Source organism: Salvelinus sp. IW2-2015, linkage group LG14 (genome assembly GCF_002910315.2).
Source record: "Salvelinus sp. IW2-2015 linkage group LG14, ASM291031v2, whole genome shotgun sequence".
In the NCBI taxonomy this organism is placed as follows: Eukaryota; Metazoa; Chordata; class Actinopteri; order Salmoniformes; family Salmonidae; genus Salvelinus; species Salvelinus sp. IW2-2015.
Window position 1 is genome coordinate 12,534,604 of NC_036854.1, and position 21,473 is coordinate 12,556,076.

General features: G+C 41.8%; 1 protein-coding gene across 1 annotated transcript in view; it reads left to right on the forward strand.

Moving 5' to 3' along the window:
• Positions 1-428: 428 nt before the first annotated feature.
• LOC111973426 (protein FAM184A-like) overlaps positions 429-21,473 on the forward strand; it is a 158,782-nt gene continuing 137,737 nt past the window's right edge. Inside the window, 2 exon segments of the mRNA XM_024000792.2 lie at positions 429-778; positions 1,014-1,218. Of these exon segments, the coding sequence (XP_023856560.2) occupies positions 1,039-1,218 (180 nt within the window). The 5' untranslated portion in view covers positions 429-778; positions 1,014-1,038.

Below are 21,473 nucleotides of genomic sequence, written 5' to 3' on the forward strand. Positions count from 1 at the left end.
TCTTCAATCTGCTTCAGGATTCTCTTCCTATGTACAGGGATTTAAGACCAGCGCAGTGGAAATTTTCCAAAAGGTACTCCAGGCATGCAGACAGCAAGCTTGATTGATGACCAGCTTTGTCCTCCTCACACAAACACATCCCATAATGAATGTGTTCRTGCAACATGCACAAATAGGCTACACACACACACACACATATACAAACAAACATTCAACAATATTTGTTTAATGTTTTGATTAACACTATTGAAATGTAGTGCACGTGTCACCTGACTCTGATCCCATCGTAGCTATACCCCCCCAAAAATCAGCGCATCATTGAAAGCGATGGGAGAGAGTGAAAACGAACGGAACTGACGTCATTGACAGTAACGTAAACTGTTGAAGTCATCCTTGGTAACAGAGTCTTCAGCTATACAGCAACCACTCAGCCTGTCAGAGAGCCACACYCACACYCACACACACACACACACACACACACACACACACAAGAGCTGATACAAGCTAGCTATGCATTGAAGAAACCCCTCCACGGACCGGCTTTCTCCGTTGCAAAATATCGGGTTCAACTTGAGTAACATCAATTCAACAAGATTTTTATTTGAGCAAATACCCGTGCCAGGTGACTCCTTGCTTGTCAAATACAAAGCGAAGAATATCAAGAATTTGAGTGTGGTCAAAGGAACGCTACTGCCACACTTAACGTTAGCTGACGTTGGCTAGCTAATGCTGAGGACCCCTTCATGAAACACACGGCAACATTTATTTGATGAAGACGGTAGGCAGTGTTAATTGCGTTTTGCTGTACTATATTTTCATGTGTTATTAAAACGTGATGCTAACAGCAACTGTATTGCATTTGTTTTGACCTGCAGAAAATTACAGACATTGATATTATCAAGCAGTATGTCTTGATGTATTTTTATTTTACGGATTTGAGGAGAAAGATCCTGTTGCAGGGGAACCTGCTTTGACCTTTGTGCTATTGTCATTGATACATCACATTCTTCTAGTAACAACATTTGAAGGATCGTGAAGATGGCGACTGGAGCGGGTTGGCAGCAATACTACAGCCCTGCAGCTGGCAATCCATCGTCCGGAGCAGGGAAATATAATTCTGGCTCATCATCTACAATGTCTTACCAGTCGGGCATCACCATGGAATATACCCAAGATCTGCACCTCAAAATGAGCAAGAAAATAGCACAGCTGACAAAGGTAAGGATCGTTACTGTTATAGATAATCGAGTACCAATGGACCGGTCTTTAATCGGGTGCACTTGTCAAGGCTCGGGTGCTGAGGAGGTATCCCAGTCCTCGCATCCGGCATCAGCGAATCAATGCTTTGATTATACAAAACGCAAAATGTTACAATTATTTTATATATAGCTAGGAATTATTCAGTTCTTACATAATGATATTCCTAGTTTGGTCATATGTATGCAAACATAACATTGAACACAGAACGTTATTACAGTAGTACTCACATAATCTTGCACTAGTGCTCAATAATAATACATTTTAACCCTAGGTGCTGACAGCTGTTTATACCACCAGCTGGAATGGATTGATAGTGTGAGGGCCATTTTCAAATTAAGAACATTTTATTGTTACCCATTTTAATATAACCTATGTTTTTCTACAAGGTAATTTAGGAAGCAAGTATTCCATCCCAGCCTGGTCTCATAGACTACACATAACATAGTAAATGTTAATCCCGGACACTCAAATTAGTATATGTTACGATTGGTATGGTTACATAAAACAGATGGTTACTTAAGGGAAAAACTAAAGTGGTCGGGGTGGATGGGTGGGCGTATAACCCGAGCGTCTAGCTTGCAAGTAGTACTCACGGGCGAACGTCATCACGGGCAACTTTAGTATTTTAGCTATTTAGCAACTTTTAATCTATTTACTACTTTTGAGCTACTTTGCAACTACTTATCATGTTAGCTAACACTTCCCCTAACTGTAACCCTTTTAGCATACCCATCCTCTAACCCTAACCTTAACCCTTTTAGCTAATTCTTCCCCTAACCTTTTAACCTAACTCCTAAACTTAACCCTAACCCTAAACCCTAGCCTAGCAAACGTTAGCCAGCTAGAAGGAAAGAAATTCAACAAATTAACTTTTAACAAGGCACACCTGTTAATTGAAATGCATTCCAGGTCATGACCTCATGAAGCTGGTTGAGAGAATGCCAAGAACTTGCAAAGCTGTCATCAAGGCAAAGGGTGGCTACTTTGAAGATTCTCAAATATAAAATACATTTTGATTTGTTTAATACTTTTTGCTTACTACATGATTCCATGTGTGTTATTCCATAGTTTTGTTGTATTCACTATTATTCTACAATGTAGAAAATAGTAAAAATAAAGAAAAACCCTTGAATGAGTAGGTGTGTCCAAACTTTTGACTGGTACTGTAATACGAATTGTAATTCATAAGATATCATACGAAATGGGTGATGTACATCGCAAATTAATACATACCATATGAAACGTAACATATCATACTAAATGTAGTGTCGTGGATTTACTTATAGAATTATACAAAATGTTCTGAGACCAGGTTGCCCATCCACACTAGGAGCAAGATCCAATGAAGTAGAGAAGAGAGATAGTGGTTCCATATTAGCCTATAGACAAGTTGGCTGACAAAGTCACAAAAATTATGCATGCGCAATGTTATCAGAAGGAGGTATGCGTTGCTACAATTCTGAACATCAGATAGTTAGCAACAATTACAAGAAGCTGCCTTGTGGGGAATAGTAGGTTGCTCGTTTCAGCTCGTTGTATCTAAAATTCGCCTAGCTAGCTAACCAACCACTGTATCGATGTATTTGAGAGACAACAAGTTTTTATTTTATTTATTTTATTTCACCTTTATTTAACCAGGTAGGCAAGTTGAGAACAAGTTCTCATTTACAATTGCGACCTGGCCAAGATAAAGCAAAGCAGTTCGACACATACAACAACACAGAGTTACACATGGAGTAAAACAAACATACAGTCAATAATACAGTAGAAAAATAAATCTATATACAATGTGAGCAAATGAGGTGAGATAAGGGAGGTAAAGGCAAAAAAAGGCCATGGTGGCGAAGTAAATACAATACAGCAAGTAAAACACTGGAATGGTAGATTTGCAGTGGAAGAATGTGCAAAGTAGAAATAGAAATAATGGGGTGCAAAGGACAAAATTAATAATTTACAGTAGGGGAAAAGGTATATAGATGGGCTATGTACAGGTGCAGTAATCTGTGAGCTGCTTTGACAGCTGGTGCTTAAAGCTAGTGAGGGAGATAAGTGTTTCCAGTTTCAGAGATTTTTGTAGTGCTCGTTGTGCAAATGTATTTATGTTTTCATTAAACATTTGGAGACTAAATATAGTTTATATGTTGTGAACAGTCTAAGCCAACCCTGTCTGTTTTTCAACATAGTTACACACACAKGTCGGTTTTGTTGCTAAACAACCAACCCATCTAAACTCACTGTCAACTGCGTTTATTTTCAGCAAACTTAACATGTGTAAATATTTGTAGGAACATAACAAGATTCAACAACTGAGACATAAACTGAACAAGTTCCACAGACATGTGACTAACAGAAATGGAAGGATGTATCCCTGAACAGAGGGAGTTAAAAATCAAAAGTAACAGTCAGTATCTGGTGTGGCCACCAGCTGCATTAAGTACGGCAGTGCATCTCCTCCTCATGGACTGCACCAGATTTGCCAGTTCTTGCTGTGAGATGTTACCCCACTCTTCCAACAAGGCACCTGCAAGTTCCCGGACATTTCTGGGTGGAATGGCCCTAGCCCTCACCCTCCCATCCAACAGGTCCCAGACATGCTCAATGGGATTGAGATCCGGGCTCTTCGCTGGCCATGGCAGAACACTGACATTCCTGTCTTGCAGGAAATCACGTACAGAACGAGCAGTATGGCTGGTGGCATTGTCATGCTGGAGAGTCATGTCAGGATGAGCCTGCAGGAAGTGTACCACATGAGGGAGGAGGATGTCTTCCCTGTAACGCACAGCGTTGAGATTGCCTGCAATGACAACAAGCTCAGTCCGATGATGCTGTTACACACCGCCACAGAACATGACGGACCCTCCACCTCCAAATCGATCCCACTCCAGAGTACAGGCCTCGGTGTAACATTCATTCCTTCGACGATAAACCCGAATCCGACCATCACCCCTGGTGAGACAAACCGCGACTCGTCAGTGAAGAGCACTTTTTGCAAGTCCTGTCTGGTCCAGCGACGGTGGGTTTGTGCCCATAGGCGACGTTGTTGCCGGTGATGTCTGGTGAGGACCTGCCTTACAACAGGCCTACAAGCCCTCAGTCCAGTCTCTCTCAGCCTATTGCGGACAGTCTGAGCACAGATGGAGGGATTGTGCGTTCCTGGTGTAACTCGGGCAGTTGTTGTTGCCATCCTGTACCTGTCCCACAGGTGTGATGTTCAGATGTACCGATTCTGTGCAGGTGTTGTTACACGTGGTCTGCCACTGCGAGGATGAGCAGCTGTACATCCTGTCTCCCTGTAGCGCTGTCTAAGGCATCTCAGAGTACGGACATTGCAATTTATTGCCCTGGCCACATCTGCAGTCCTCATGCCTCCTTGCAACATGCCTAAGGCACGTTCACGCAGATGTGGCCAGGGCAATAAATTGCAATGTCCGTACTCTGAGATGCCTTAGACAGCGCTACAGGGAGACAGGACGTACAGCTGCTCATCCTCGCAGTGGGCATCTTTCTTTTAGTGTTTTTCAGAGTCAGTAGAAAGGCCTCTTTAGTGTACTAAGTTTTCATAACTGTGACCTTAATTGCCTACTGTCTGTAAGCTGTTAGTGTCTTAACGACCGTTCCACAGGTGCATGTTCATTAATTGTTTATGGTTCATTGAACAAGCATGGGATACAGTGTTTAAACCCTTTACAATGAAGATCTGTGAAGTTATTTGGATTTTTAGGAAATCATAGTTTATTTTTTTGCTGAGTTTATAACCTGACCTCATATGGGCTATTAACTCTTTAAAGTGGACATAGTTTTTCCTTGTGGCAGGGTTTCACATTTCACTACATTATATGTGAGTTAGTTGGCTAAACCTTGCCGTTTTCAATATGACAACCAATTCAAAGGCATGGTCATACAATAAGGAGTAATACAGCTGTTGCATCCTACCTCCAACTAACCCAAACAGGGTGTGGCCATGTTGTTGTGTTTCGGAGACCCCCTCTGTGCAACATCTGTTAAGAAACTTATTTTCTTGTTCCTCCCTGTCAAACAGACAGACTTCATCTGATTGAAGACTAGTGCTAAGTGTCCTCTTGTCCAGGTCATAACTCAGTCGGAACATTGAAGTAGTGGACATGGTCTGAAAAGGGATAAATCTGACCTGTCCTACAGAAGGCAGCTCCATTGTCTGTCGCTGATGCTCTAGTCTGGTGAAAACATTGTCTCCTATTCCTTGCAGTAAGGTCCTGGTTCATAGCGTTGGCAGTGTCATTCAGAGTAGGTCGACACTACAGTATTTTGCAGCTCATTGAGATGCAAGACATTCATGTTTCTCAGCCTTACAGCACAGTAGTACATGTTTGTTTCTGTCTCTCACCTGAATACTGTAAGTGATGCAGCAAATAACATTTGGATGCAAGGGTGTTTCAAACTGAGGAGCCATATTTTAGCCTACTGTATTTATCTATTTGAAAGGAAACCTAATATCAATGTGATGTATATTTCTGTACAATATTATAAGACTCACTTCATTGGTCAGCTTACATCAGATATTGTGTCACATCGCRTGAATAAAATCCATTCTGTATTTTATTTTTTTTCTTGTATGACTGCCTGTGTGAGAGCTGTATTTTACTGTCTGTTTCATTTTATAGAGGATGGCTGTCAGGACTGTAAGTAAGCTATTGCTTCCATAGCAACCAGTTCATTATAATTCAAGACAATATCATGCAGGTATTAAGATGCATATTTCTCTGAAGTAACTGGCCTCGACCGATCCTTTGTCCTTAGCTTTGCTAATGAGTCCGGTAATGGGTTTATAGACAAAAGCACCTGAAAACMGAATATTATGGAGACATATATATTATTATTATGTACCCATAACATTGTTCCAAGGAGAAACAGGGTACTATGTGCAAAGCAGTCTCATTTTATAGGTTCATTTAAGTACTGAGCTGATGAACCGAGTTGGATCTAGCTGAAGGCCTGAATAGTCAAACTACAACAATATAGGTTAGGCCAACACAGTACAGTTAAACTATGTTTCCTCATTGATGTAGATCATGTAATATATTATGTTACTAATAAGTATGTTGTACACTACATGACCAAAAGTATGTGGACACCCCTTGAAATTAGTGTTGGGATGTGATGGTCGACGAGTAGGTGTCCACATACTTATGACCATGTAGTGTATAGTGTATCTTGCTGATTCAGATTCCCACATTAGTTCAACAAGACTGCCTTTACAGAATGATCTGGAGCCAAGAGACAGTTGGAGCCAGAGTGGTAGCCTATCCCCCCCCCCCCCCCCGTTACCCAAGCACTGCCCAGTTAACCTGGCCACTGGCGCATGTTTCACTTTGGTTTCATTCCACCTCTGATTTAGCTCCCAGCACCGTGTTTACTTCTGCAATGGAGCGGGCTGCTCTGTGTAAAGTGATGACAGCACTTGAAGGAATGTGTTTCTCCCAGCCGTGCCAGGTGGTCCTGTCCATCCCCTCTCCCCAGTGAATCTCTCTCTATAGAGAGATCACTCAGAGGATGGGCTCAGACTGCTGTGATGTGTTAATACCCCTGCCAGAGAGGGGAATATAGTGCACTGCAACGTCTGCATGTGTTGTGCCATAATCCAGGGGTTAGAAGTTATTTGATTTCTCTGATTTATCAGGTGGCAGGCTGGGCCATGCTGCAGAGCAGATGGCTACGGCCCTGGGCTCCAGGGCTTAGTTCCAATAGGTAGTGGGACTGGGAGGAACCTTAACAATATGTTATTTTAGAAAACCGCTTCAGCCTTATCTGGTGGACCTCAGATAGGGACTGAAATGGCACTACAGGCTTAACAGAAAACGCTTACTCTGCAAACGTTAACGCTACAGTACCTGTAAGTGGTTAGCAAACGTACTGCAAGAATTCAAACAAAGTTGTGCTGCAGAGGGCTTGCAAGACAGGAAGTCGGAAAACTCATTCTTTGTTAGCAAATGTGTAATTTATTGAGAGAATAACTAGGCGAGAACTAGTCAAGACAGGAAATTGTTTTATCTTGTGGTGAGGAAAAATGCTTGTTCTTTGAGAACACAAATTGTCCATGACTTTACCTGGAGGCACTGGGGATATTGAAAATTATTTCAATTATTCTCCCAGAAGGATTCAGAGAGGGGGCGAAATCAAATGAACAAACTGTCAAGATTGAACCCTGCTGTTGAAAAAGGCAGGAGTTGTTATTAACCTTGGCAGGATGCTCTTGGCTGATTGTCACAATCCCACGTCAGATTTCATTAAGATACTCTCGCACCCCATGGCACACCCTTATCACAGGAAATATGATAAAAGTTTTCTCTGATACACCACTGACTGTGTGATGCAATCGGTGGTAAATGGTCACTGCCATACTGTACATGCTGCTCATCTGTCGTCTGCCAGAACACACCTCTGTGGTGACAATAATGCAGGGTTTAGCCTGGAAAGTTCTGGAAAGTGGCTCTGAAGGTGCTTCTAGCTCCAATTGTTCCACCTCAAGTGTATTCTAGAGACAGGCAGTAGTGAAGCCGAGGAAACAATACCATTCTGGCCAATGTGTGTAAAAGTAACCTATGCATTTCTAATGAAATATCCCCAAGCAGTTGACAAGGCTATTTGAGCTGGCTGGCTGTTTATTGTTAGGGGACCGTACTGTACCGAGGTTCTACAGGAATGTGAGGAAACACCCCAGAACCTAGACAGGTGGAGATTAGAGAGGGCAGGTTGGAGGTGTCAGGTGGGTGTTTCACAGGAAAGCCACGACTAATGACAGCACAGGTCTTAACATGACTGACTGGTGGCTGCGTCATAAACCCGTGCTTCCCCGTGCGTTATTAAACCTTACATTTCCACCCGACCAGCTCGGGCTCACAGCGAGTTAAGACTCACTGTTGATAATCTGCGTAAAACATGTTCCTGTTTACACTTGTGTGTGCTGCTCACTGACTGCCCATCCATGCATGATGTTGCCATGGCCATGTTCAGAGATGTCATGCAGTATGACAAGGATAAGATGTCATCATAGACATTAAAACCAGTAGATGGTTATGGTGCTGACGTCATCCACGCATTCCTATGAAAAACTCCCGATGGCGCATGAAGCTGGAAGTATTTGAATTTGAAACACGCCATATTGCTCAATGGGGCTGAATAGCAACAACATTGCTACGGATCATGGTGAAAGAGGCCATAACTAGCAAAAGATCATTGTCGATGGATCACTATTTAATTATATCTACATTTATAGCGAACTTGATCATAAACAAATTTTAGAGGCCTACACGGCCATCACATTTTTTTGGGGGGGCCATTCTAGCGATCGTAATTTACAGTGTCTTAAGAAAGTATTCACACCACTTGACTTTTTCCACATTTTGTTGTGTTACAGCCTGAATTTAAAATGGATTAAATGGAGATTTTGTGTTACTGGCCTACACACAATCCCCCATAATGTCAAAGTGGAATGTTTTTTGAAATGTTAATTCAAAATGAAAAGCTGAAATGTCTTGAGTCAATAAGTTTTCAACCCGTTTGTAATGGCAAGCCTAAATAGTTTCAGGAGTAAAAATGTGCTTAACAAGTCACAAAATAAGTTGCAAGACTCACTCTGTGTGCAATAATAGTGTTTAACATGATTTTTGAATGACTTCCTCATCTCTGTACCTCACACATACAATTTATCTGTAAGGTCCCTCAGTTGAGCAGTGAATTTCGAACACAGATACAACCACAAAGACCAGGGAGGTGCCTCGCAAAGAAGGTCACCTATTGGTAGATGGGTCAAAAAAAGCAGACAATGAATATCCATTTGAGCAAGGTGAAGTTTTTTAAATTCCACTTTGGATTGTGTATCAATACACCCAGTCACTACCAAGATACAGGAATCCTTCCCAACTCAGTTGCCAGAGAGGAAGGAAACCGCTCAGGGATTTCACCATGAGGGCAATGGTGACTTTAAAACAGTTACTGAGTTTAATGGCTGTGGTAGGAGAAAACTGAGGATGGATCAACAACATTGTAGTTACACCACAATATTAACCTAAATGACAGAGTGAAAAGAAGGAAGCCTGTGCAGAATAAAAATATTCCAAAACATGCATCCTATTTGCAATAAAGCACTAAAGTAATACAGTAATACTAAAGTAAAACTGCAAAATTTTGACAAAGAAATTAACTTTATGTCCTGAATACAAAGCGTTACGTTTCAGGCAAATCCAACACAACACATCAATGAGTACCACTATTCATATTTTCAAGCATGGTGGTGGCTGCATCATGTTATGGGTATTTGTCATCGGCAAGGACTAGGGAGTTTTTCTAGGATAAAAAAAACTACGGAATAGAATTAAGCACAGGCAAAATCCTAGAGGAAAACCTGGTTCAGTCTGCTTTCCAACAGACAAATTCACCTTTCAGCAGGACAATAAAACACGGCTTGAAAATGTCTAGCAATGATCAACAACCAACTTGACAGAGCTTGACACATTTTTTAAAGAATAATGTGCCAATATTGTACAATCTAGGTGTGCAAAGCTCTTAGAGACTTACCCATAAAGCCTCACAGCTGTAATCGCTGCCAAAGGTGATTCTAACGTATTGACTCAGAAGGTTGAATACAGTGGTTCCTCCTTTAAAAGTTGCATCATACTGTGGCACACCCTGGGTGCTGCTGCAGCATTCTGTGGCACGTCATTTAATTCTCAGCCATTTCTTCTGTTACTGTAAGTTATTGCTAGTTTGACCGCCAGAGGGCATCTTTGAGAAGCATTTGATAGTATTCCATATTGGCATGACCAGAGAATTTAAAACCTTTTTTGTAATAACATAGTATATGGGATTGATTTTAAGAAATTTGGCTTAATTCATTTAATTAATATTATTGTGTTTCCATTCAGAGAAAATGAAAAATGAAACCCTAAGGGTTTCCGTTAGGATGGAATGGAAAATATGGCGCTGTACAACGTGATTGTCAGGAGTAGGCTACAGGATTGGAGGATTCTAAATTGTTTGCCTTCATTAGACAACTTTGTTCCAATATTTCTGTAAATAAGTGATATTTATTCCCATAGTACATTAGTACATTACGGATCCATAACTAAATCAACATCTGCATTTTGAAAGAGTATTTTTTTATCTTTATTTCGCTTTCCGAATGTTCTATTCCCAGCTTATTGTTCAACGTCACAATGGATYCTTTGCTATTGTTGGCAATGAGACCTGCTCACGTTGTTTTATAGTTAAAATGTAATCAACAAAAATAATATTGGAACTCTGCGGTCTTCCCATTGTTTCTTTTGGGGGAAATATAGGCATGTCTGTCTATTTTGCCAAATGTCTCGCAATGTTTAGATTTTTTTCAAGTCGGACGCCATTTTAATCATGAGAATCTCCTCTTTCTAAATATGTAAGCCTGGGCAGCTAGCTCGGTTGTCATTAAATGCTAGCCCCAAAATACTTTTTGCCCTTGGAATGCTGAGCTCCCACAATTGTTTTCCTATGGAGAGGCATGCTGGTCTATTTTGCCAAATATCTCATTGTGTATATTTWGTTTTTTTCAAGTCGGGTTTAACCGGTGTGAAATGGCGGGGTGCGCGCTAATAGCGTTTCAATCGGTGACGTCACTCGCTCTGAGACCTTGAAGTAGTTGTTCCCCTTGCTCTGCAAGGGCGTGGCTTTTGTGGAGTGATGGGTAACGATGCTTCGAGGGTGGCTGTTGTCAATGTGTGCAGAGGGTTCCTGGTTCGAGCCCAGGTAGGGGCGAGGAGAGGGACGGAAGCATAACTGTTACACAGGCACCATTTTAAAATCAGGAATATTCTCCTCTTCGTAATTATGTAAGTCTGGGCAGCGAGCTCGTTTGTCATCGATTGCTAGACCAGAAATAGTCAGAAGTTTWAATTTTTTCCCTACTTTTTCATTACGCAAACATAAGCACAGTTGACACCATCGAAGTGCGGATGTTTACTTTTTACACAAGTAGTTTTTTTCCAGTTTCGTCAGACGAACAGATTGTAGTGGTAAAATAAAAAGGGATACATTTTTTATGGAATTCTAAGCATCACTCCAGTCAAAACAGGCTCTGCAAAATTTCGAGTCCATTTATTTGCTATGGGTTCGCGCTAGTGTTCCAGTTTAGCCAACTTTCTTAAGCCGTTTTTCAGCCTTGGGTGAATTTTGACTCATTCTATTGTACAGACTATAGATAGCCAGAGCGAATTCACGAAAGCACCCGAATGTCCATTGAGAAAGCACAACGACTATACCATTTAGCTAAGAATGATGAGAATAATCAAGTCAATAAACGTTGGGTAGTTAGATAGCCTATAGTTAATATACTGGCAAGTTTGATGTATAACTACTAACGTTACGTAGTAACATAGCTAACATACCGGTACATACTGCTGTAATGATATGCTATGTGGTTCATAAGGACAGCGTAGCTAACAAATTGTCAGCCAACATAACGTGTAAGGTAACTTATTTGAAAAGTTATTACTTTATTACATTGAGTAGCAAGCTACCCCTTGGTCGTTAGGGCAAATCTGGTCTGTGATAGGAGGGGGGGTTTTCACACCTAGCTTGGCTATTAGACTGTTCTTTAGTAAAGGTTGATTAGTCTATTGTTCAGCTATTAGCCCCCCTCCCCAATTTGCACTCGTCTGCAGGTATGTTTTGATGTGTGAGAGGAAGCCAGTCCCTCATCGCCACCTCACCCACTCTTAAGATAACCTTCGGGCCAACTGGGGGCCCAAGGCTGGTTAGGAGACACTGCAATTGTGATGAACTGAGAGAATATTAGGGTAGCACTAATTCATTAATCATATGCTGTCTGCCGCTGTTCTTACCTCTTTCCCTTTCTGTCTTCTACACTTCTCTCCCCACCTTGTCTTTCTTCCAATGCACACCATATGTGCATTGAAGTACAGATTGAACTTGTATTTATAATATTACAATTATCATAATTATAATGCATTTATTATGTATTTATAACACCTGGATAATGAACTTCTTTCAATAAAGCGTTTCACATTCTCCACTGGTTGAAATTAAGTATTTTATTGAAATACTATCCTGTGTCCTCAGATTATTGCAGATGAAGGGAGTTAGATATGCATAGATTTTTTTCTGTATATATGAATTAATAATCAATCATGTTTCTAGTCTATTGCATAGTTACAATGTGTGATCATTGATGTCCCAGGAGCAGTAAACACTGTTGAAGTGTATAATTGTAATACATACAAGCAGACACAGCGTCATTCAAATAATGGAGTTTGATATGACTGAAAAATAATGTCTCAATTAAACATCCATAGGCATACAGTTATTTTTATCCTCCACTACACAATAAGCAAGTAAATGGTTAGCTATGTTACTTCAGCTGCATTGCAAGGCAAGCTAACACAATTGTACATTAAATTTGCAGTAAATGCTTTAGCTAGCTAGATTCTTTACATCCACTATTTCACAAGACTGCAGCCTGGTTTGCTGGTTTTCTCAGGAGTCCCTAAAACATGTGATCGATATGTGATCGATACGTGATCGATATGACAACAGCRAGTGAAAGTGCAGGGCGCCAAATTCAAACAACAGAAATCTCATAATTGAAATTCCTCAAACATACATGTGTCTTATACCATTTTAAAGGTAATCTTGTTGTTAATCCCACCAAAGTGTCCGATTTCAAATAGGCTTTTCAGCAAAAGCACCACAAACGATTATGTTAGGTCACCACCGACTCAAAGAAAATTCAGCCATTTTTCCAGCCAAAGAGAGGAGCCACAAATAGCACAAATAGAGATAGAATTTATCACTAACCTTTGATGATCTTCATCAGATGACACTCATAGYACTTCATGTTACACAATACATGCATGTTTTGTTTGATAAAGTTCATATTTATATAAAAAAATCTGAGTTTACATTGGCGCGTTACATTCACTAGTTCCAAAAACATCCAGTGATAGTGCATAGCCACATCGTTTCTACAGAAATACTCATCATAAATGTAGATGATAATACAAGTTATACACATGGAATTATAGATAATACCTCTCCTTAATGCAACCGCTGTGTCAGATTTCAAAAAAACTTMACGGAAAAAGCAAACCATGCAATAATCTGAGACGGAGCTCAGAACAATAGTAAAATTAGCCGCCATGTTGGAGTCAACAGAAACCAGAAAATACATGATAAATGTTTCCTTACCTTTGATGAACTTCATCAGAATGCAGTCCTAGGAATCCCAATTCCACAATAAATGCTTGATTTGTTCGATAATGTCACAAAGCGCGTCCACTATAACGTGACGAAATGTCCAAAAGTTCCGTAACAGTCAGTAGAAACATGTCAAACGATGTATTGAATCAATCTTAAGAATGTTGTTAACATACATCTTGAATAACGTTCCAACCGGAGAATTACATTGACTTCAGTTGAGCGATGGAACGGAGCTGCCTCTCACGTGAACGCGCGTGTTCAATGCGTGATCACCTCATGGCAGTGGTGACTAATTCCTGTCTCCTTCGGSCSCCCTTCACATTAGAGTCATCAGACAAAGTTCTATTGACATCTAGTGGAAGCCGTAGGAAGTGAAAACTCATCCATATCTGGCTGTAATTTCAATGGGAGCTTGTTTGAAAATCTACCAGCCTCAGAAAAAATCCAAACAGGAAGTGGAACTTCTCAGGTTTTTGCCTGCCATATGAGTTTTGTTATACTCACAGACATAATTCAAACAGTTTTAGAAACGTCAGAGTGTTTTCTATCCAATACTAATAATAATATGCATATATTAGCAACTATGACTGAGGAGCAGGCCGTTTACTCTGGGCACCTCTGTGCACCTTTCATCCAAGCTACTCAATACTGCCCCTGCAGCCATAAGAAGTTAAACAACAGGAATTACAAATTCATTCTCCCAACACTAGCTAAAGTTAGCTAGTCAGATAATTTACGAAAAGCGCTATTTAGCAAGTTAACTTTATGACAAAAAAATATTTGTCTCTACATTAACTAACATATTCCTCTCAATTGTACATTTTGTCAGCCATCTTCACCCAGAGACAGGTGGCTCGCGTCAAAATTCGTCATTAGAACCACTCGATATGATTGGTCATATAAAAACCTTGGGACCAAAATTCATAATGAGTACTCTAACTCCCCCTTGTGGTGGTCTGGAGCAATGAAGCCGTGACGCTGGGTACCTCTAAGTCCCGCGGTGCAAGCCTGCAACTTTTAAAGGAGAAACCACTGTACTTATGTAATCAAGATACAGTGGGGAGAACAAGTATTTGATACACTGACGATTTTGCAGGTTTTCCTACTTACAAAGCATGTAGAGGTCTGTAATTTTTTAAATCATAAGTACACTTCAACTGTGAGAGACGGAATCTAAAACAAAAATCCAGAAAATCACATTGTATGATTTTTAAGTAATTAATTATCATTTTATTGCATGACATAAGTATTTGATACATCAGAAAAGCAGAACCTAATATTTGGTACAGAAACCTAGAGATCATACGTTTCCTGTAGTTCTTGACCAGGTTTGCACACACTGCAGCAGGGATTTTGGCCCACTCCTCCATACAGACCTTCTCCAGATCTTTCAGGTTTCGGGGCTGTCGCTGGGCAATACGGACTTTCAGCTCCCTCCAAAGATTTTCTATTGGGTTCAGGTCTGGAGACTGGCTAGGCCACTCCAGGACCTTGAGATGCTTCTTACGGAGCCACTCCTTAGTTGCCCTGGCTGTGTGTTTTGGGTCGTTGTCATGCTGGACGACCCAGCCACGACCCATCTTCAATGCTCTTACTGAGGGAAGGAGGTTGTTGGCCAAGATCTCGCGATACATGGCCCCATCCATCCTCCCCTCAATACGGTGTGTCGTCCTGTCCCCTTTGCAGAAAAGCATCCCCAAAGAATGATGTTTCCACCTCCAATCGCTGTCATGGTTGGGATGGTGTTCTTGGGGTTGTAACTCATCCTTCTTTCTTCCTCCAAACACGGCGAGTGGAGTTTAGACCAAAAAGCTCTATTTTTGTCTCATCAGACCACATGACCTTCTCCCATTCCTCCTCTGGATCATCCAGATGGTCATTGGCAAACTTCAGACGGGCCTGGACATGCGCTGGCTTGAGCAGGGGGACCTTGCATGCGCTGCAGGATTTAATCCATGACGGCGTAGTGTGTTACTAATGGTTTTCTTTGAGACTGTGGTCCCAGCTCTCTTCAGGTCATTGACCAGGTCCTGCCTGGTGTAGTTCTGGGCTGATCCTCACCTTCCTCATGATCATTGATCGCCCCACGAGGTGAGATTTTCATGGAGCCCTAGACCGAGGGTGATTGACCGTCATCTTCAACTTCTTCCATTTTCTAATAATTGCGCCAACAGTTGTTGCCTCTCACCAAGCTGCTTGCCTATTGTCCTGTAGCCCATCCCAGCCTTGTGCAGGTCTACAATTTTATCCCTGATGTCCTTACACAGCTCTCTGGTCTTGGCCATTGTGGAGAGGTTGGAGTCTGTTTGATTGAGTGTGTGGACAGGTGTCCTTTTTATACAGGTAACGAGTTCAAACAGGTGCAGTTACTACAGGTAATGAGTGGAGAACAGGAGGGCTTCTTAAAGAAAAACTAACAGGTCTGTGAGAGCTGGAATTCTTACTGGTTGGTAGGTGATCAAATACTTATGTCATGCAATAAAATGCAAATTTATTACTTAAAAATCATACAATGTGATTTTCTGGATTTTTGTTTTAGATTTTTGTTTTAGTCTCTCACAGTTGAAGTGTACCTATGATAAAAATTACAGACCTCTACATGCTTTGTAAGTAGGAAAACCTGCAAAATCGGCAGTGTACCAAATACTTGTTCTCCCCACTGTATATTAGTGTTTTAAGTTTCGTAATTTTCTTTACAAATGTAAGAATTCTTCTTCCCCTTTGACATTACAGAGTATTTTGTGTAGAGCGTTGGCAAAAAAATTACAATTAAATCTATTTTAATCCCACTTTGTAACAGAACAAAATGTGGGAAAAGTCTAGGGGTGTGAATACTTTCCTGCTTTCTAGGGGCAGTAGCCGACCAGCAGAGCTTGTGACTTCACGGTCCAGACTGGACACTGGGAGCCTGGATGTCATACTATCTGATGATGTCCCCTCCCCACCTTGAAATACTTCAAAGCAAACGTTGTTGGTTCAGGCTGATGGACTCTTCAACACTAAAGTTGGCTGATGGCCTCTCCAACACAACCTCTCCCTCAACGTGAGCAAGACAAAGGAGATGTTCGTGGACTACAGGAAAAGTAGGGCCGAATACATCCCCATTCACATCAACTGGTCTGTAGTGGAGTAGGTTGAGAGTTTCAAGTTTTTTTTAACCTTTATTTAACTAGGCAAGTCAATTAAGAACAAATTATTATTTACAATGACAGCCTAGGAACAGTGGGTTAACTGCCTTGTTCAGGGGCAGAACAACAGATTTTTACTTTGTCAGCTCAGGGATTCAATCTTGCAACCTTTTGGTTACTGGCCCAATGCTCTAACCACTAGGCTACCTGCCCAAGGAGATGAACGTGGACTACAGGAAAAGGAGGCCCGAGCACGCCCCTATTCTCATCGACGGGGCTGTAGTGGAGCAGGTTGAAAGCTTCAAGTTCCTTGGTGTCCACATCAGCAACAAACTATGATGGTCCAAACACACCAAGACAGTTGTGACAACACCTTTACCCCCACAGGAGACTGAAAAGATTTGGCATGGGTCCCCAGATCCTCAAAAGGTTTTACTGCGGCAACCGCTCGGCATCCGACCATAAGGCGCAACAGAAGGTAGTGCGTATGGCCCAGCTTCTTGCCATCCAGGACCTATATACTAGGCGGTGTCAGAGGAAAGCCCAACAAATTGTCAAAGACTGTTCTCTCTGCTACGGCATGGCAAGAGGTATAGGAGCGCCAATTCTAGGTCCAAAAGGCTCTTTAACAGCCTGCTGAACAATTAATCAAATTGCCACCCGGACTATTTACCCCCCCTTGATGTTACACTGCTGCTACTCACTGTTTATTATCTATGCATAGTCACTTTACCCATACCTACAAATAACCTCGACTAACCTGTACCCCCGCACATTGACTAGGCACCCCCTGTATATAGCCCTCTGTATTGTTGTTTTATTGTTACTTTTTATAAAAAAAATTACTTTAGTTTATTTAGTAAATATTTTCTTAACTCTATTTCTTGAACTGCATTGTTGGTTAAGGGCTTGTAAGTAAGCATTTCACGGTAAGGTTTACACCTGTTGTATTCGGCACATGTGACAAATAAAATTTGATTTGATTTGGTAAAGTGCCAGTTTCATCTGTTGACAGAGGAATTTCATGGTCATTTGCACCCTTGAAGCACATTCTGAATTTTCAATGTGGCCAATTTCATATTTCACTCTGTATTTCATGTCCTGCTGGTTTGGGAGAAATATGATGCCCCATCCTCTCACATGCGATGGGTTTTAGTCTACAATGCTCATTGTTTTTCTATCGGCCTCACATTGTCCCATGTGATGCATTCATTTGGTTTATTGTCTCTCGCACATTGTCTCCCCACGGTATTGTCAGCGATCACACCCTGCGGGTTGGCTTCTCAAGCATCCTCTTCTCACAGAAACACTCTCTCACACGTATTAGTGTCACGCTTTTCTGCCGGTTTCAACACTTTGACCTGTGTGTGCTGTTATAAGCTGTATGTTTGTGTGCACACACACTCAAATACACACAAACATACAGCTTATAACAGCACACACAGCCATAATACATCCTGCTCCTACAAGGAAGGTAGGGAGAGCATTAGCTTGTGAAACTAGATAACCTAAATAAATCAATATTCTAACTGGTGGAAGGATTACAGGCCAGAGTGTACAGCTCCTACTCTATCATGGTTAAAGAGAGATGATGCTGTATGCATTAGTAAGCCTGGTGGAAGGGGCCAGGGTCAGGGGCCTTTCCCCAAGGACCCCCGGAGGGCCCTCCGCTATCACAGCCCAGTCTGCTCCTCTCGTTGCTGCCTCACATCTCTGCCTCAACCCCCCGCTAAGGGACTGTGTGCCATTATTAACGCCAAAAACGTAAACCGAAGAGGGCCAAGAGATAAAGAAATCCACTTCCTCGTCCATCATAAAAATCTAATAAAAACTCGATTTTCTGATTCCCAGGCTAGATTTATTTAATTTTTTGCCCTTTTCTTCTTCATCATTGTCAAAGGGAGTACAGTCAGATCTAGCCTACTCCTGGTGCACCTGATTTAATCAGCCTGTAGCTGGCTGTGCAGTGCAGGACCGAGTACTCAAGGACAGGTTACTTTTCCTTTTGCACTTATCAGAGGAGCCCTGCCTTAGTGCTGACAGGCCGCCTCACCAGCGCCCACGACTTGGCGGCTGCAGAAATGTTCCAATTAAGATGACAGAGAGCCGATATGACTTGGCCTTTCGCATCAGAYGGCGGCAAGTTAATAGCGGTTGACTCGAGAACCCCTCCACCTGCGGTCCATAAGAGGGGAGGTGTGGGGTGAGGAATGAGCTACAGTAAGAGGAGGACTGCTGGCTCTGGCTGGCTTGGATGAGAGGAGAAGAGCGGAGCGGCTAGGCCAGACTTTTCTTTTAAGGCCCAGTAAATGGCTGCCACATTAACATGCCGAGTCGGTGCAGTCTGCTGTTGGCTGGCGAGGTGGCCAGCTCAGTCATCCAGGTGCTGTAAAGCGAATCATATCAGTGAAAAACGGACTGGCTGGGGTCAGGACCTGTCCTACCATGCGTACTGGAAGACACTACTGGAGGCACTGTGTCTAAGTCTAGCTGTCTCATATCTCCCTGAATTCTCTGTTTCTCTGTTTTGCAAGCTTCACTCTCTCTCCCTCCCACTGGTTCTGTTGTTCTTTTTGTTTGGGTCAGGGCGATGTTAGTTGGCTGCTCCACAGAGTTAAAGGCTGCTCTAGACATCTGTCTGAACAAAATGAAGAGAAGCACTGTGAATACAGAGTGCAGCTTCCAGAGGTTTCCTCCCTTTGGGTATGTGTGTATGTTGGCTACTCTTTGGCCTCTGCTCTGACTCATTGGTTTTCCCAATGACTCAGCCGACTCAGCAAGAGCTATCAGCTGCTTCTCGCTATCACTTAATGCACAATCAATGTTAAGATGCTTTCACCTCAACCCCCATCCAATTCTTCACTCACAGAGCCACAGGGGGATCTGATGTATAGAGCAGCGGTTCCCAACCTTTTCCGTTCCGGGGACCACCAAATCACTGTCAAAAGCTCTTGAGGACCCCTATTCGTGGAGTCGCAGAATCTTTTTTACATAATATTTAAATAATGGTCAAATTGTCAATTTTAGCAGTGAATGTAACAAATTAAAGGCTTATATTATTAATAATTTGCATTGTGAAAAGTAATGTAAAATTGCTTATAATACCATTAATACTCCCGACTGTTATTATTTTTTAAAGAAAATAAATTGTTAAAAAATATAACACATATAACACAATATAACAATGCCCCCGCGGGCCACAATTGTTCTGCGGACCACAGGTTGAAAACCACTGGTTCTGTATATAGAGGCCAGAGTATGTGAATGGAGCTGGAGCGGAGCGAGGAGTGTGCCCAATTTGACTGGAGCACGGAGCGAGATTCCCAAAGGCTGGAGCGTCAGCCTTCTCGCCCACTCCAATTTCGATTCAGTAGCGTTTACTTTACGAGCTTCGGGCATGCCCGGCCCAGCATGCAGTTGTAGTTTACTTGTGCGCTGCTATAGTCCCTTGCTTTAGCTACTGTCACGGAGTTCGCTAAATATTTACGAAAGAGTGTTTAATATCCCCAGTGGCTCTGCAATATTCTCCGCTGCTGGCCTGCGCTCCAGGCCCCATCTCATGTGCCTGAAGCCACAGACTCTGACCAAACTCGTGCTTCTAAAAATGAATTCAAAGCCACTGTAGACTGAGCCTAATAAGGCATTTTTACTTTAATTTGTATTTAATTCTAAGTAAGTCACAGCCTATATGCGAAATTTATAGACTACAATGATTTAATACAACTAAATGTTGTTTTAATACTGAGCGCTTTATGTCCCTACCAACCTATTTGGTCGCACTCGCAAATCCTTCACATTGTATTTCTTTGTAGGCTATAGCCTTGAAATAATTGAAATAATATAYCCTAAATAATTTATTTTCGGTGGGGAGCGGCTCCATGAGCGATGAGCGGGAACCTCGGCTCACATGCTCTGATATAGGCTGCTGTCAGAGCCATTTTGAACACTGTGAAGTAAAGTCAATGGTATTAAACGCATTGTGTTTCAGGCCTCTCCAAGGTCTTTGGAGTTGAATGGTTATAAATCTCTTGGCTCGGTTGTTGGGCTTGTTTGTTCGCCCGACAACAAGTGTGATCGTGAGTGTATGTGTGTGTGGAGTGCTACCCTCTCCTCAGTTCTCCTGAGCTCCGCCACAAATCTGTTTTAATGGCCTTGGTCGACATCTCACTTGGTTTTAACACCTAACGTGGTGCTGACAACTCTGCATAAACGCTCATACTACAGACGATAGAGCAGGCTGGAATTAGCTCACAGTGAAACTCTCAATGGTAAGAACTTAGCAGAGGAACCAAACCCCTGACAGTTGATATAATGACATCATTGATCAAATGTGTCTCTGTAATACAGTAATAGAATGTGAGTTATTGTAAAACGTGAGTTATTGAGGGTTTTATGGTACATGTCTGTAGTCCTAGTTGTGGTCAGTTGACTTTTAGGGCCTATCTCTGTATGAGACATTAAACCAGGTGAGCCCACTCCCTCTCTTCCTTTACTACACTATAAAGCCTGTTTTAGGGAAGTCTGAGCTAGGGATCTCACTCAGGCCTGGCTCACTGGCCTCTCCCACAGCCCTCAGCTCCCTTCATGATGCTGCTTTGCCTCTCAGACAGGCCTAACGAGGGAGAGTGGTGGCACAGACAGAGAGATAGTTGAATTTTGAACTTTTGTTTTTATTTTGTTGCGTTACAAAGTGGGATTGAAATAGATTTAATTGTAATTTTTTGTCATTGATCTACACAAAATACACATTTTTACAAATTAATACAAATTAAATAACTAAAATGTAGTCGTTGCATAAGTATTTATTCACCCCCTTTGTTTAGGCAAGCCTAAATTAGTTCAGATGTAAAAATGGGCTTA